At 38.8% G+C, this 12,723-nt stretch overlaps 1 protein-coding gene across 1 annotated transcript; it reads right to left on the reverse strand.

Annotated features, from left to right (window-relative positions):
* Nucleotides 1–405: 405 nt before the first annotated feature.
* LOC126630098 (phospholipase A(1) DAD1, chloroplastic) lies at nt 406–1,713 on the reverse strand. Its single transcript, XM_050300251.1, has one exon. The coding sequence runs from the start codon at nt 1,711–1,713 to the stop codon at nt 406–408; it is 1,308 nt and encodes a 435-aa protein (XP_050156208.1).
* Nucleotides 1,714–12,723: the final 11,010 nt, after the last annotated feature.

Below are 12,723 nucleotides of genomic sequence, written 5' to 3' on the forward strand. Positions count from 1 at the left end.
CTCTGCTGTGAATCTGTGATTGCTCAAATGCTGTATTGCTGCATGTTTTTGGGGAGAGAATAAAAGCATAAGGAAAAGAAAATGGTTCGGTAGCTACTTCAGACTGCTTTACAAATCAAACGTAGCAACGACATGTTACTGTAAGTGTATCTCAAACTATGCTCTACTAGTCAAACATAACAACGTGATATTATTGAGCGAGTCAATAATCTCGCTTTCACTTCCACTTAGAATAGTCAAACAAAAACCCGTCATTAATTAGTTAATTTATCTCGTTTAGTGATTACAAATAATTGAGACCCCTCTCCTCCAAGATTTGGCGGGGAAAAATTACGTTGATATGCACAAATGAGATGGACGAAACGATGTCGTTAGTGGCTACTCTCTACGGGTTGCTTTTGTTAATTACTGTTTTTTGCTGAATATTCTCTTGGCCGTGGCTTTGAACGGACATTTTGAACTCTGGAAATTGTCGACGAGGTGGAGGTACGTGCTGAGCTCGTGACACGTTGACACGTTGGTGCCCATCAGGTACGGCGAGTCCTTGCTACTTAACCTGAGTTCCTTCCCAACCTCCGCGTACGACAACTGCGTGTCCTCCACCTTCTGGTGGATCCAGTTCTGGAACTCCACCGCCTTTCGGAACCCGCTGTCGCATGCCAAGTGGCGCCGTTCATTGTCATTGACTACGAAACCAGGTACTTTAGTTATTACATCGTCGGAGTTCACAATGCGTAAAACTTTTGGGCCTTTCTTGTCCAAGTTCCGGCGGAAGCTACTGTTTCCTACACGTGGCCCGGCAAACGAAAAGACGGTGACTAGCGGCGACCGGTTAAACGTAGTTTTTATGTCGTACGCTGCGAGCGTTGCAAGCGCGGCGCCGAGGCTGTGCCCGGTGAATGTTATGCTGAGAGGCTCGTTGCCGTAGGATTGAAGCAACCGCGCAATCTCTTGGCGTAATATTTGTTGCAAGCTTGGGATTAAGTCGGTTCCTGAAGTGTATAAGCTCAAAAATCCACTTTCGACCATTGGTTCACAGTTGTCCTTAGGGCTGGACGGAAGTTGGGTGAGAGTGGCTCGAAGATTTTCGAGCCACTCCAAACACGTGGCGGTCCCTCTAAAGGCAATCACTACGTCCCGTCTTCCAAGCCTTGCAATTTCCTCCTTGTCTTGACAGACCGCCACGTAGCCAATCCAGCTGGACTGTGTTGCGACCCAGCTCGGCGCCTTTTCTATCCAGCTTGGAAGCTGGATTCCCGACGTGGCACGTAAATTTTTTGTAATCCTGTAGCCAGTTCCCGGAAGCGCGGATTTTTCAAACAATGAGGCTTTCGAGTACTTGCATGTTGCGTAAAAATTGGAATCTGGATCAAATTCAAATGCCTTGTATGCGGCATCGACAAACTGACCATACCGGATAATCTCACCCCGTAAATTGTCGTCTAGAGGGTCGAGAAGGTTTTCCCAGTTGTTGAAGCCTTGGTAATCCATCCAACTTTTGCGAACGGGTTGTTTACCGGCGGTGGGGTTGGTGGTTATGGGGGTGACAGGGGTGAGTGCTAGGGAGCTAATGTCAACTGGGTTGAGCAATTGCTGCCAGTTGGGAAGGTTGTGAGTCAAGGTCATGTGATTGGGGTTTAGAGTTGGTAATTGAGTGAGGGTGCGTGAGGTGATTGTTGCCTTGTGTGAGAAGGGTCTGATAGAAAGCTTCATTGTGATCGGTTTGTGAGAAGTTCAGAGAGAGCTAGCTCTTCACTGAGTCTCTCACTTTGTAAGTGGGTGCCAATTTGTAGTTGCATTTCGAAGGAGCTAGGGATGGTCCTTGACTCCTTTTATAATAACAAAAAGTAGAGCCTGTGTACGGAGAGAGAGAGACAGAGAGAGAGTTGGTATGACGAAGAGACAGTAAAGAAGATGAAAATGTTCTTGTACTAGTAGAGAGAACTTCAACATATAGGACCACCTTTGAGAGAAATTTTTCCACCGTCCGGCTCATTAGCTGACGTGAAGTTCCACCCATTATGATTTGATACTTGGAAACATTTTTTACAGAACATGCCGTTTAATAATTAAAAAAATAAAACATATTGGGGTTTGGGCCCCTCTAGTCTCTTCTTCCTCTCTCCCTTCTTCAGGAAAGGCCTTTCATCACTACAGCACCGACGTTCTCTCTTCCCCTCCATCTCTATGCACACCAGCAACCAAGCAATCTCCGACCAAAGCGTCACCACCACCTACATCCGAACGTCCGCTACTGCCAGCACCAAGATCACCCACTCGATGTTGATGCCTTCCACCCAACAACTACATCATGCCCACCACTAAGAGCACCCACCTGAAACTCCAGTCTTTATCTCCCAACTAAAATATGAATTTGATACCATCTTCTTCTATAGTCTTTCCCAACTGAAATATGATTTTAAAAGAGATGGCATAATTTTGAAATTAATTGTTGAGTTATAATTTTGAATAATGTAAATGAAAAAATCTTGGATGTTTTCATCGGAGATTGCTTGGTTGCCGGTGTGCATGGAGACGGCAAAGGGAGAGGAAGAGAGAAGGCTGGCTGGTGTTGAATTCATAAAAAGCCTTTCAGTTTCCCGAAGAAGGGAGATAGGTAGGAAGGAGTGGGTCCAAGCCCCAATATGATTTTTTTTTTTTATCTTCAAATGGTGGGTTGGTGTTAAAATATGTATAGGTGTCAATTTAAGGTTGGTGGAACTCCAGGTCAGCTAATGGACCTTGAATCTGGAAAAATTTCTCCACCTTTGAATCGGCGGGGAGCAATGAAAAGGTAAGGTACTTTATTAGAGAAAGGTAGGGAGATGAATGATATATATGTTGGTATATGAAATCTAACGCAACGCGTGGGTTTGTCATGTAGTATTAGGATAAGACATAAGAGCAGTTCCACCGGAGGTGGAATAGCCCGGCACCCAGTCAAAAAATCAGGCTGGCACCTAGCCTAAGCCAGTCCACAGGCCGGCCTAAAATCGACAGACCTTGGGACCGGCCTATCTGACGTCAGCGTGGCGTCGGAGGACGCCAGAGAGGGAGTTGTTGTGGAGGCTGAGGAGCGGAGCTGGTCGAGGCGGGAGAGGATGTCGAAAGGGAATGAACCACGGAGGGAGAACGACGGGAGGACGAAGTGACGGCGTCGAAGGTGTGGAGATGCAGGAGGACGAATCGATGGAGTTGAAGGACAAAAGGTGTGGAGATGCTGTAGAGGAGCTAGTTGTTGAGATGTGGAGATGCAAGAGGTGAGGAGATGCATGAGATGTAGGAAGTATAGGGGTGGATGGCGTGCAGAAATGGAAGGGAAAGGAGGTGTGGAAAATGAGAAAATAAAAATATTTTAATAATAATAATATATTTTTTTATAAAGTCAGAAATTAAAAATAAAAATATTTTTTTTATTATTTTATAATAAAAAAATAATTTTTTAATAAAATTGACTAGGCTATTTTTTTAGGGATGGAGATGCATTGGCCTATTACTGTTCCTTGTGGTCTATCACTGTTCACTTGAGTGAATAAATGCGCTGAGTGCTGGCGTAAAGTCTTTAGGGGTGGACTTGCTTTAAGCATCTTACGCATTACATTTAAGTAGTTCGTTTTTCCTATGTAAATTACAGTTTTATTTGTGTATAACATTTTCCTTTTGACTTTAATGAGTGTTGGCGGGTTTTTGTGTCGAAAGCTTTGATGGGCTTGTGTTGTAAAGAGATGAGCTAAAACCTTCACGTTCCCCGTTTCTGAGTTAGTATGGACTAGGCCCAAAGCATCCCGAAGGAAAAGCGAGTTCTAAAGAATGCTTTGTTGTTCTTCCAGTGTAAAAAGGAAAAAGAATATGTTTGCCACAATACCTTTCTCTGTTATTGATAGAGGAATATAAACAGTAGTAATTTCTACAATTATGTTTAGAGACCTATAATCTATGTTATGTTGTGAAAAATATGTGGATGAGCCACATAAATAGTTTGTTACTATTTATGCACAATATTTTCACTATTCATTTGTGGAAATTTTTTAAAGTGAATAGTGTTGCTACAGTAACTTTTCCTATAAAAGGAAAGCATGTGAAGAAGAGAGAAAGAAGTGAGAGACTCAAGGAAGAGGAAGAGAGAAAAGAGAGGAAGAGTAGAGGAGATAATAGAAAGAGTTATTTTTGTAGTCTTATTATTTCATATTATAATGAAAGCATCATTGTTGCCCCGAAGATGTACTCCAATCACACTAACTGTAGAGGAACCTCACAAATTTTGTGTCTTGTTTATTTATTCCACTGCACACACCGTCAATTTTACACATTATCAGCATGAGAAGCTCTCGTGCCAGTGGAAAGCACAACACCACAAACCATGTTCACCTCCTTCAGCTGGAATCTCACAGATAAGAAAATCTTTTCATTTCATCTTCAAATCTCAGTACAATTGATTTTCTTGAAGCAACTATATATACTGTTGTATGACTGTATATCATCCTTTGTAGAAGTAAAAGAGTACAGACTCAAAATTCGTAGAGAATTTGACAGCCATGTAAACAGCCTCGAAACTCCAACTTGCGGACCTCGGATTGAAATACTTTTTTCTTGAAAGTTGTTCGTCCGCTCAGTAACTACAACATATCAAATTTTCAGAAAACTTTAACGGTGCGATCGTCACAGATGTTTGAAATACCAAACCAATTTCCAATTTCCGCAGAAAACTGGACAGCCACCTTATGAGTACCAAAACTCCATTTCGATAGCTCAGATCGAAATTGTTTCTTCAGGAAAGTTGTTCGGTATCCTCTTAACCATATCATACTAAAATTTGAACTAAATCTAACAGTTTGATCTTCTCATAAGTTGTAGACACTCTTGACTCCAAAACTTATGGGAACCTTTTCGACTTTTTCGAAACTCACCGGAGGAGGAACACCAATTGGAACTTATTGTTACTTTTACTTCATGAGTAACTAAAAGAACTTATTGTTGTTGTGAAATGAAAACTGAAATAAAAAGGGAAATGGGACCAAAGCTTTGAAAATGTATGTTGCACCATGTGAAAGAAAACAAAAAGCAAAGTTTTTTTTTTGGAATTGTGCAACATGTGAGAAAAGAAAAGGTTTTGAAGCTTGGTGCCGACAGAAAGAAAAAACATTAATTAACAAAATAAAAGGGACAAAAGGAAGTGGCAAAATAAAAGGTTATGATACTATTTATTTATGTGAATGGTGTTGGTTTAAAATCCTTTCACAAGTTCTATTTATTTAAAGCAATTTATTTACAGTAGGTAGAATTATTACCCTTTGCTTTAAAGCTTTGATATTTATGTGAATGGTGCTGAATCAAAGCCCTTGTCACACGCTTTATTTACTTAAAAGCAATTTATTTACCATGGCCAGAATTACCGCCTATTGCTTTAATTTATTTATTGTACTTTTTTTTGTTACGATGAGTACATACTAAACCCGAAGTTCCTTGATCAGATAAGAACCTGAAGTTTATTGATACTCATCACATAAAATGATTGGACCCGAAGTTCCATCATGCAAAAAGATCAAGCATGAAGTCCCTAGATCCTCAAGATCGAACATGAAGTTCCTTGATGAGTACCTTAAGTTTGAAGAGCCGAAGTGCCACAACTTAATTGTAATAAAGGCCATGAGAGTCCCAATCCAAGGCTATTAAATAAGGACCAGAAGTTCCTTGATGTATGTAAATGATAATATAATGCATATTTGCTAGAGAGTTTACATCTCAAAGTTTTGATGATTATTGCATGTCATTAGGCATTGATGTTGAACACCATGTTCCTCATATCCATACTCAAAATGGTTTAGCAGAAACATTTATTAAGCAGATGAAGTTGATTACTCGTGCTTTGCTCATGAAAAAGAAATTGCAAGATGGGGACATGCCATTTTAAATAATTCATTATTAAGTTCGGTTGAGACCAGTTGTCAACCATCAATATTTCTCAGTACAACTCGTGTTTCGGCATCAGCCAAACGTTACACATTTACGAGTTTTTTGTTATGTTATCTATGTGCCTATTGCACTGCCACAATATATTAAAATGAGGCATCAACACAAACTGGGAATTTATGTTGGATTTGATTCACCATTTATCATTCAATACTTAGAACCCTTGACTGGGGATATGTTTACCGCATGGTTTGCGGGCTGTCATTTTGATAAGACAATTTTCCCGCCGTTAGGGGGAGAAAATATTGTTCTAGAAGAACAATGAGAAAATATCATTCCAAAAGAATGATGAGAAAAGCCCGTTCTAGAAGAACAAAGAGAATTTGTCTTATTTTGATTCATGAAGCAATCAATTAGAAATGAAGCAAGAATAATTGAATGATGCAACGAAAGTGATGAAATCATATATACTTGCTGCAAATATGCCTATAAGAATTGATGTTCCTGTTGGACAAAATAATATGGCAGTAAATGATTTATCTGTTGCACGCCTGAAGCGTGGCAGACCCTCAGACTTAAAAGGTTCATTCCTTCGAAAGAAGAAGAATATGACATTATTGAACTATTGCATTCCTGTAGCATAATTGTTGCATGCCGGAAGCATGACAGTCACTGCATGAATACATGGTCCAGAAGGACAATCTGTGGACATGGGAACTTTGATGTCTCATGCTTGAAGCATGATAGACGTATATGTTCCAATGACTCAACTCCTAGAAGTGGAGATTAAAATTCAAGCTCTATAACGCTCAAGAAGAGATTATGATCCGCATTCTCTAAATTACGACTATCCTGGAAGAGATAGTGTAATGCCTTTGAAGAGACAATGGATATCCAAAGGAAATGAAAAACTTTTATGCATGCGCATGCACATGAGAATATGGGATCACGGATTGATGATAACCAATGGCAATACTGGTTTTTACAAGTAGCTACTAAATTCGTCAATGAACTGTATTAATATTGAGTCACATTCTTTTGTTCGTTGACAAAAGAAAAATTATTGGCCAAAATGGAGAAGGGCAATTCCATTACAATTTTATAAGAACGTGAAAAAAATGGACCTATATACTTGAATACAATACAACAAAGATGTTGAACCAAGGAGGTTACATTGGGCATTTGTAATATAGTGAAATACACTCACATGATATGACACAAGGTTACTATTATACTCTTGTAAACGAGTTCATATGAATGGAGAATTATATACGAAGGGTTGTGAGTCACCCATATCATATCTCCATAAGTAAATCCCTCAAGTATACATGGGAGCAAATTGCTCTGTATAAATTCCAAAGGAAAATGTGTCATAAAGTGTAGAAAATCCCTGAAAGATTCAAATTGCTTGAAGTAAGCTCCCGAAGGGTAAAACATAAATTATGTACTCAATACCAATGGATGGTATAAATTGCCTTAGTGAGTACTATCATTATGATATTGTTGCAACATACTAAAATCTCTTGCAAGAGTTGGTGATATTAAATTGAGACTTCTGAAGAGACAAGAAAGATTATAAAGTGTTGAGAGAAATATTGTCTCGAGCTGCAGATCGAACAATCTACCAACACGATGTTGGAAGTATGCCCACAAAGCCACTCATTTGATGTAATAGCTTTTGGAATACTTATTGTATTGAACTTTTATATGTTTAATGGAAGGGCAAAGCTTATTGTTAATCACTATTTATTGTATCATGTGTTTAAGCAATAAGAGAATCCAAGGAATGTATTTGATCTAAAGAGATAAGTAATCTAAGTAAGTTAGATTAACAAGACCTTTCTCTTATGTTCATTCCTAAAACGTTCCTAGCCATAGGATTGCCAATTGGGCATTGACAATCCGCTAAGGTTAGTATGTGTTATGTTGACTCAAACGTGAGTATGAACTAGTCTCAAGTCATTTGGTGTTGGACACTAAGACAAACACATAGGTGCTCGAAAGAGTAATCGAGTACACTGAACTACGATCAAAAGAGAGTTCAAACATACATGTCATGTATGAACTCTAAAGTTACAATATGCAAAGTAGTCCTTTGACCTGAGGCATCATAGATGTCTAATGGTTAGGTCCTTGATCTTTAATCATGTCAACGGCATTCCCTCGGAGTGTCCACGGCATTGTTGGGGTCAAGCTATCTAGTCATGTAGGCATATGAATGCACAACAAGGGATCTCTAACCTTCCATGGTGGAAGGAGAATACTCTAAGATATGATTCTAAAGTCTTTGGCCAAAGCAAATGAAAATGACTTAGGAAGTTTGTTCCAAATCATATTCAAGGGAATCATATAGGAAAGTATCACATTGGATAGTAGACATGAAACAAACTATCACTTAAACAATGTGATTAAGAGTATTGTATTAGAGAAGGACCGTATTGCATTGTAGTTGTAACTGGATAGGTTTTCCAACCAATTCTACTTAGCTTGGGTAACCATGACATACTGCTAGGTGTCACTCATGGTTTGTGGAAGCCCTAATGATTAGCAAACACTAATCATCAATGGGAGAATTGAAATGTGGTTTCAATTCACAATCGATCGTTAAGAGTAACATCGCCCACTGCCTCGCTAATTGGAACCTAATGGATCGTACACCGAGTAAGGATGTATGTGAAGAAATTAAATGAAATGGATAAGCAATTAAATGGTTTAATTGAAGAATGGTCAAGATTAATTAATTAGTTAATTAATTTTACGAAAGGTTCGTATTGGGCTTATATGTTGGTTTTGGGTTTCGGGGCCCAAAAGTGTTTTGGTCCAAAAGGCCCATTATGTTTAAGTTGTATGACAACTAAAACAAAATGGGCAAATAGCCCAATAACATCAAAGGGGGCCGGCCATTAGGGTGAATGGGCAAGTTTGCTTAATTGCAAGTTTGCCACTCACCAAAGAAAAGGTTATAAAAGCAACTTTATAGCTATTTTCTCATTAGGGTTTTTCTAAAGGAAATTGGGTGAAACTCTCCTTTTTCTTAAGAGAGGCCGGCCACTAAGGGGAGGGACATCTAGCAATCTCTTCTTCCCTAAGTCATCCATATCATCTTCACAAGATACATCCTTGGTGAAGAGACTTAGAGACATCAAACTTTTGGTGTTTTGGAGAACTAATCCTCATTTCCTCAAATCATCAAAGGAGCACTAAAGGGAGGAAAAGCACAAGGAACATCTAAGGAGCTTGGAGGTGACTTGAAGGCCTTCCACTTGGGTGAATCCCTTGTGTAAACAAGGATGAGCTTCAAGGGTAAAGAAACTCTAAATCTTTACTTCTCTTTAATGTTGTTAAAGAGTTTATTGGTTCACCATATACTAGGCTTTGAAAGTCATGGGTTTTATGAATTGTTTTTGGATGCATGCCTACTTTAAAGTGTTAATAGCTTGCATGTGTATTCAAATGTTCATACTTGTTCTTAGCTAGGACAAAATTTTTCCTTCACACGAATCTTATCCATGATGTTTATGATGTTAAATAACCATATGGATTGAAGATTATGAGTTGAATACTCAAATGATGTAGACACTAAGAAAGATCATTTATCTTCGTGAGGGTAAAGATAAATTGATATTTAGTCCAGAAGTACCACATCTTAGTGAAGTATATGCTTTATTGTATTTAGCATAATACATTAAATGAAATAAAGCTTATCTATTAATATCTCCGAGAAATTACAGATATGTGCATACACATGAGTTAAAACAAACAAACAGGATGGAACCTTTACAAAGGTTGCTCATGTGAAGCCTAAGTGCTCGGCAGTACCCTAGAAGGAGGAGGCACTGAAGATTGATCATGTGGCACCCCAATACTTGGCAAAACACCAGAAGGGGAAGGCATCAGTTGCTTTCGAAATCTAGCAACGAACCTTTGACGATCACTTTGAATCCAAATTTCGGATTCGTGCAGCTAGTCGAGCTTTCTTTTCATGCTCGTCAAGTAATTATGTGCAAGCATGTGTAACACTCTATTCTCGTGCTTAAGCCCTCTGATCTCTTATTTAAGACTTGCTACCTTAGCCATCAATGATTCAACTTGGTGAGTTTGAGCAAGTAGGCGTTGGCCCATATTGGATACCGAGCCCGCACTGAACACTGAGAGCCAAAGAGTCTTGAACGGCCAACTCATTAGATCGTTTTGAAAGGATTATGTTATCCTTTGGAGTGAGAAGATTTCTAGCTACCACAATAGCGGTTATGTTATTTTTCATCACATAGTCCCCAACTGTAAGAGGATCATTAGAAGATAAGAAAGACGGGCGCCATATGTTATCCTGACGATGCTCGTCTATATCACTCATAAGACTCATATCTAAGCAAATGTTAGATGGGCAAGTCATTTTCAGAAATGATGAAGGAAAAAGGAGGTCAAATAAAATTTCAGAAGTGCAAGAAGGGAAAAATTTCTGCATGCAACAACTTTTTTAGCATACTCTTGAACACAATGGATATCTCTATAAAAGAAGAGGCAACATAGCCACTTGTTCAGATATTGAAGAGGCACCCTTCTCCGAATTTCAAAAGCCAGATTTTCCTGAATAAACTTCGTTGGCATTTTTCAGACATAATCTCAGCTTTTTATGATATTGTGTGCAACTTTGTCAAAGATCTCTAACAAAATTGAAAACGTGTAAATCTTACTGTTCTAATTACACCACAGTTGCTGACATGAGTAAAGGCACAGCACCACCACTTTCTATATATATCGACCTCTGTTCTCCATAACAAGGTAGACCTACAAAAATATCTAACTCTTCTTCCTCCCCGAGAATGCATCTTCAACAAAGAATCTCAAAATACTCAGTTTTCTTCCTCTCTGAGAATACCTCTTCAAAACAAGTCACACCAGAGCAAGATTATCTCATATCATCAAGGACGAGAGCAAGAGTATCTCATATCATGCAATCTCCCTATCATTTCCTTTGTCATTGTTCTTATCTGCAAAGACAAGGATAAAGAAAGCAATATGTCGAAACATCCACTCAAACTTTCGGTAAGGAACCAACTGCCTGGAACCTTTCCTAATTGTTTACCTAGCATTGCTCTCGAGTACTCATTTTCAACTGCTGATATGATGATTGGAGTTGCCAAGAATGATGAGTCACTGAGAAGTGATGTTCTGAATGACCTTTCAAATGCAAGGTTTGCATTCCACTCTTGCATCAATGGACAAATCCTACAAGAGAAGATGCCACACATGCATGGGTGAAAACCAGGGAAAATACCACTTATGCAAGGGGAACAGATAAGACAAGTGAAAATGATACATTGAAGCATATGGAGACAAGTGCAACAAACACGTATTGATTTATCCCCGACAAAGTCAAAGATCACTTGCCACGTGAAGCTCCTCATGGTCCAATTTCATTCAAGATCAAGCCTCGAAGGTCCTTAAAGAAATCACAAGTCCGATTCAAGAACAAGAGTCCACCACCCTTGAATCAAATTCCGCTCCAGATAAAAGGAGTAAATTCAAACATTTGATGCAAGTCTAACAGAAAGCCCTCAAACCCAGTTCAAGAATAAACCTATGGAAAGTTAACAACAAGTAAAACACCTCTTTCGGCAACTCTTTTTACTAAGAGACTGAAGCAGAATGATCAACGATCAACCTAAATGATTTGAAATCAGAGGGAAATACTCATTAGGGGGAGTATCCAAAACAGATCAAGATTTTAACGAGTCAATTGAAGACTTGTGGTCATCCAATGGGGATTGTTGTGATGTAGAAGGCCCACATGAATAGTTTGTTACTATTTATGCACATTATTTTCACTATTCATTTGTGGAAATTTTGTTAAGTGAATAGTGTTGCTACAGTAACTTTTTCTTATAAAATGAAAGCATGTGAAGAAGAGAGAAAGAAGTGAGAGACTCACGGAAGAGGAAGAGAGAAAAAGAGGAAGATGAGAGGAGATAATAGAGAGAGTTATCTTTGTACTTTTATTATTTCATATTATAATGAAAGCATCACTATTGCCCCGAAGATGTACTCCAGTCACACTAACTGTAGAAGAACCTCGTAAATTTTGTGTCTTATTTATTTATTCTACTGCACACACCGTCGATTTTACAACATGTTAACAATACAAGAAAGAAACCAACTAATAAAAGGGTTTATCAATTACATATTCGCACAACTAATTATACTCTCAAATACATGGGATATCATTGACTTTCCAACACTCCCCCTCAAGTTCGATATTGAATGTCAAAAACACCCAACTTGCGTAAGATTCCATTGAATGCAACTTCACCCCAAGGCTTTAGTAAATACATCTGCAAGTTGCTGAGATGATCTGATGTGCTTAGTTACCATTGAACCATCATGCACGTTCTCCCTAACAAAGTGACAATCTATCTCAATGTGTCGAGTGCATTCATGGAAGACAGGATTGACGGCTATATGTAGGGCAACCTTATTATCACAATAAAGTGTAACACGTTTAAGATAAGGCAACTATAATACTCATAGAAAATAACGCAACCAAGATAATTCATAACATGTCCCTGCCATTGCGTTGTATTCCGCTTCTGCGAAGAAAAGTGAAATGGTCTTCTGCCTCTTTGTTCACCAAGAAATCGATGAATCTCCTAGAAAAATACAATAACTAGTTATCGAACGTCTTATAGTTGGACAAGCAGCCCAGTCTGAGTCATAATAAGCCTGAAGTTTTGAATTACTTTGAGATGGAATGAAAGCGCTTGTCCAAAAGTATTGTTAAGGTATCTCAAAACGCAAAGCGCTGCCTCCACGTGA

Source organism: Malus sylvestris, chromosome 7, assembly GCF_916048215.2.
Source record: "Malus sylvestris chromosome 7, drMalSylv7.2, whole genome shotgun sequence".
Classification (NCBI taxonomy): Eukaryota; Viridiplantae; Streptophyta; class Magnoliopsida; order Rosales; family Rosaceae; genus Malus; species Malus sylvestris.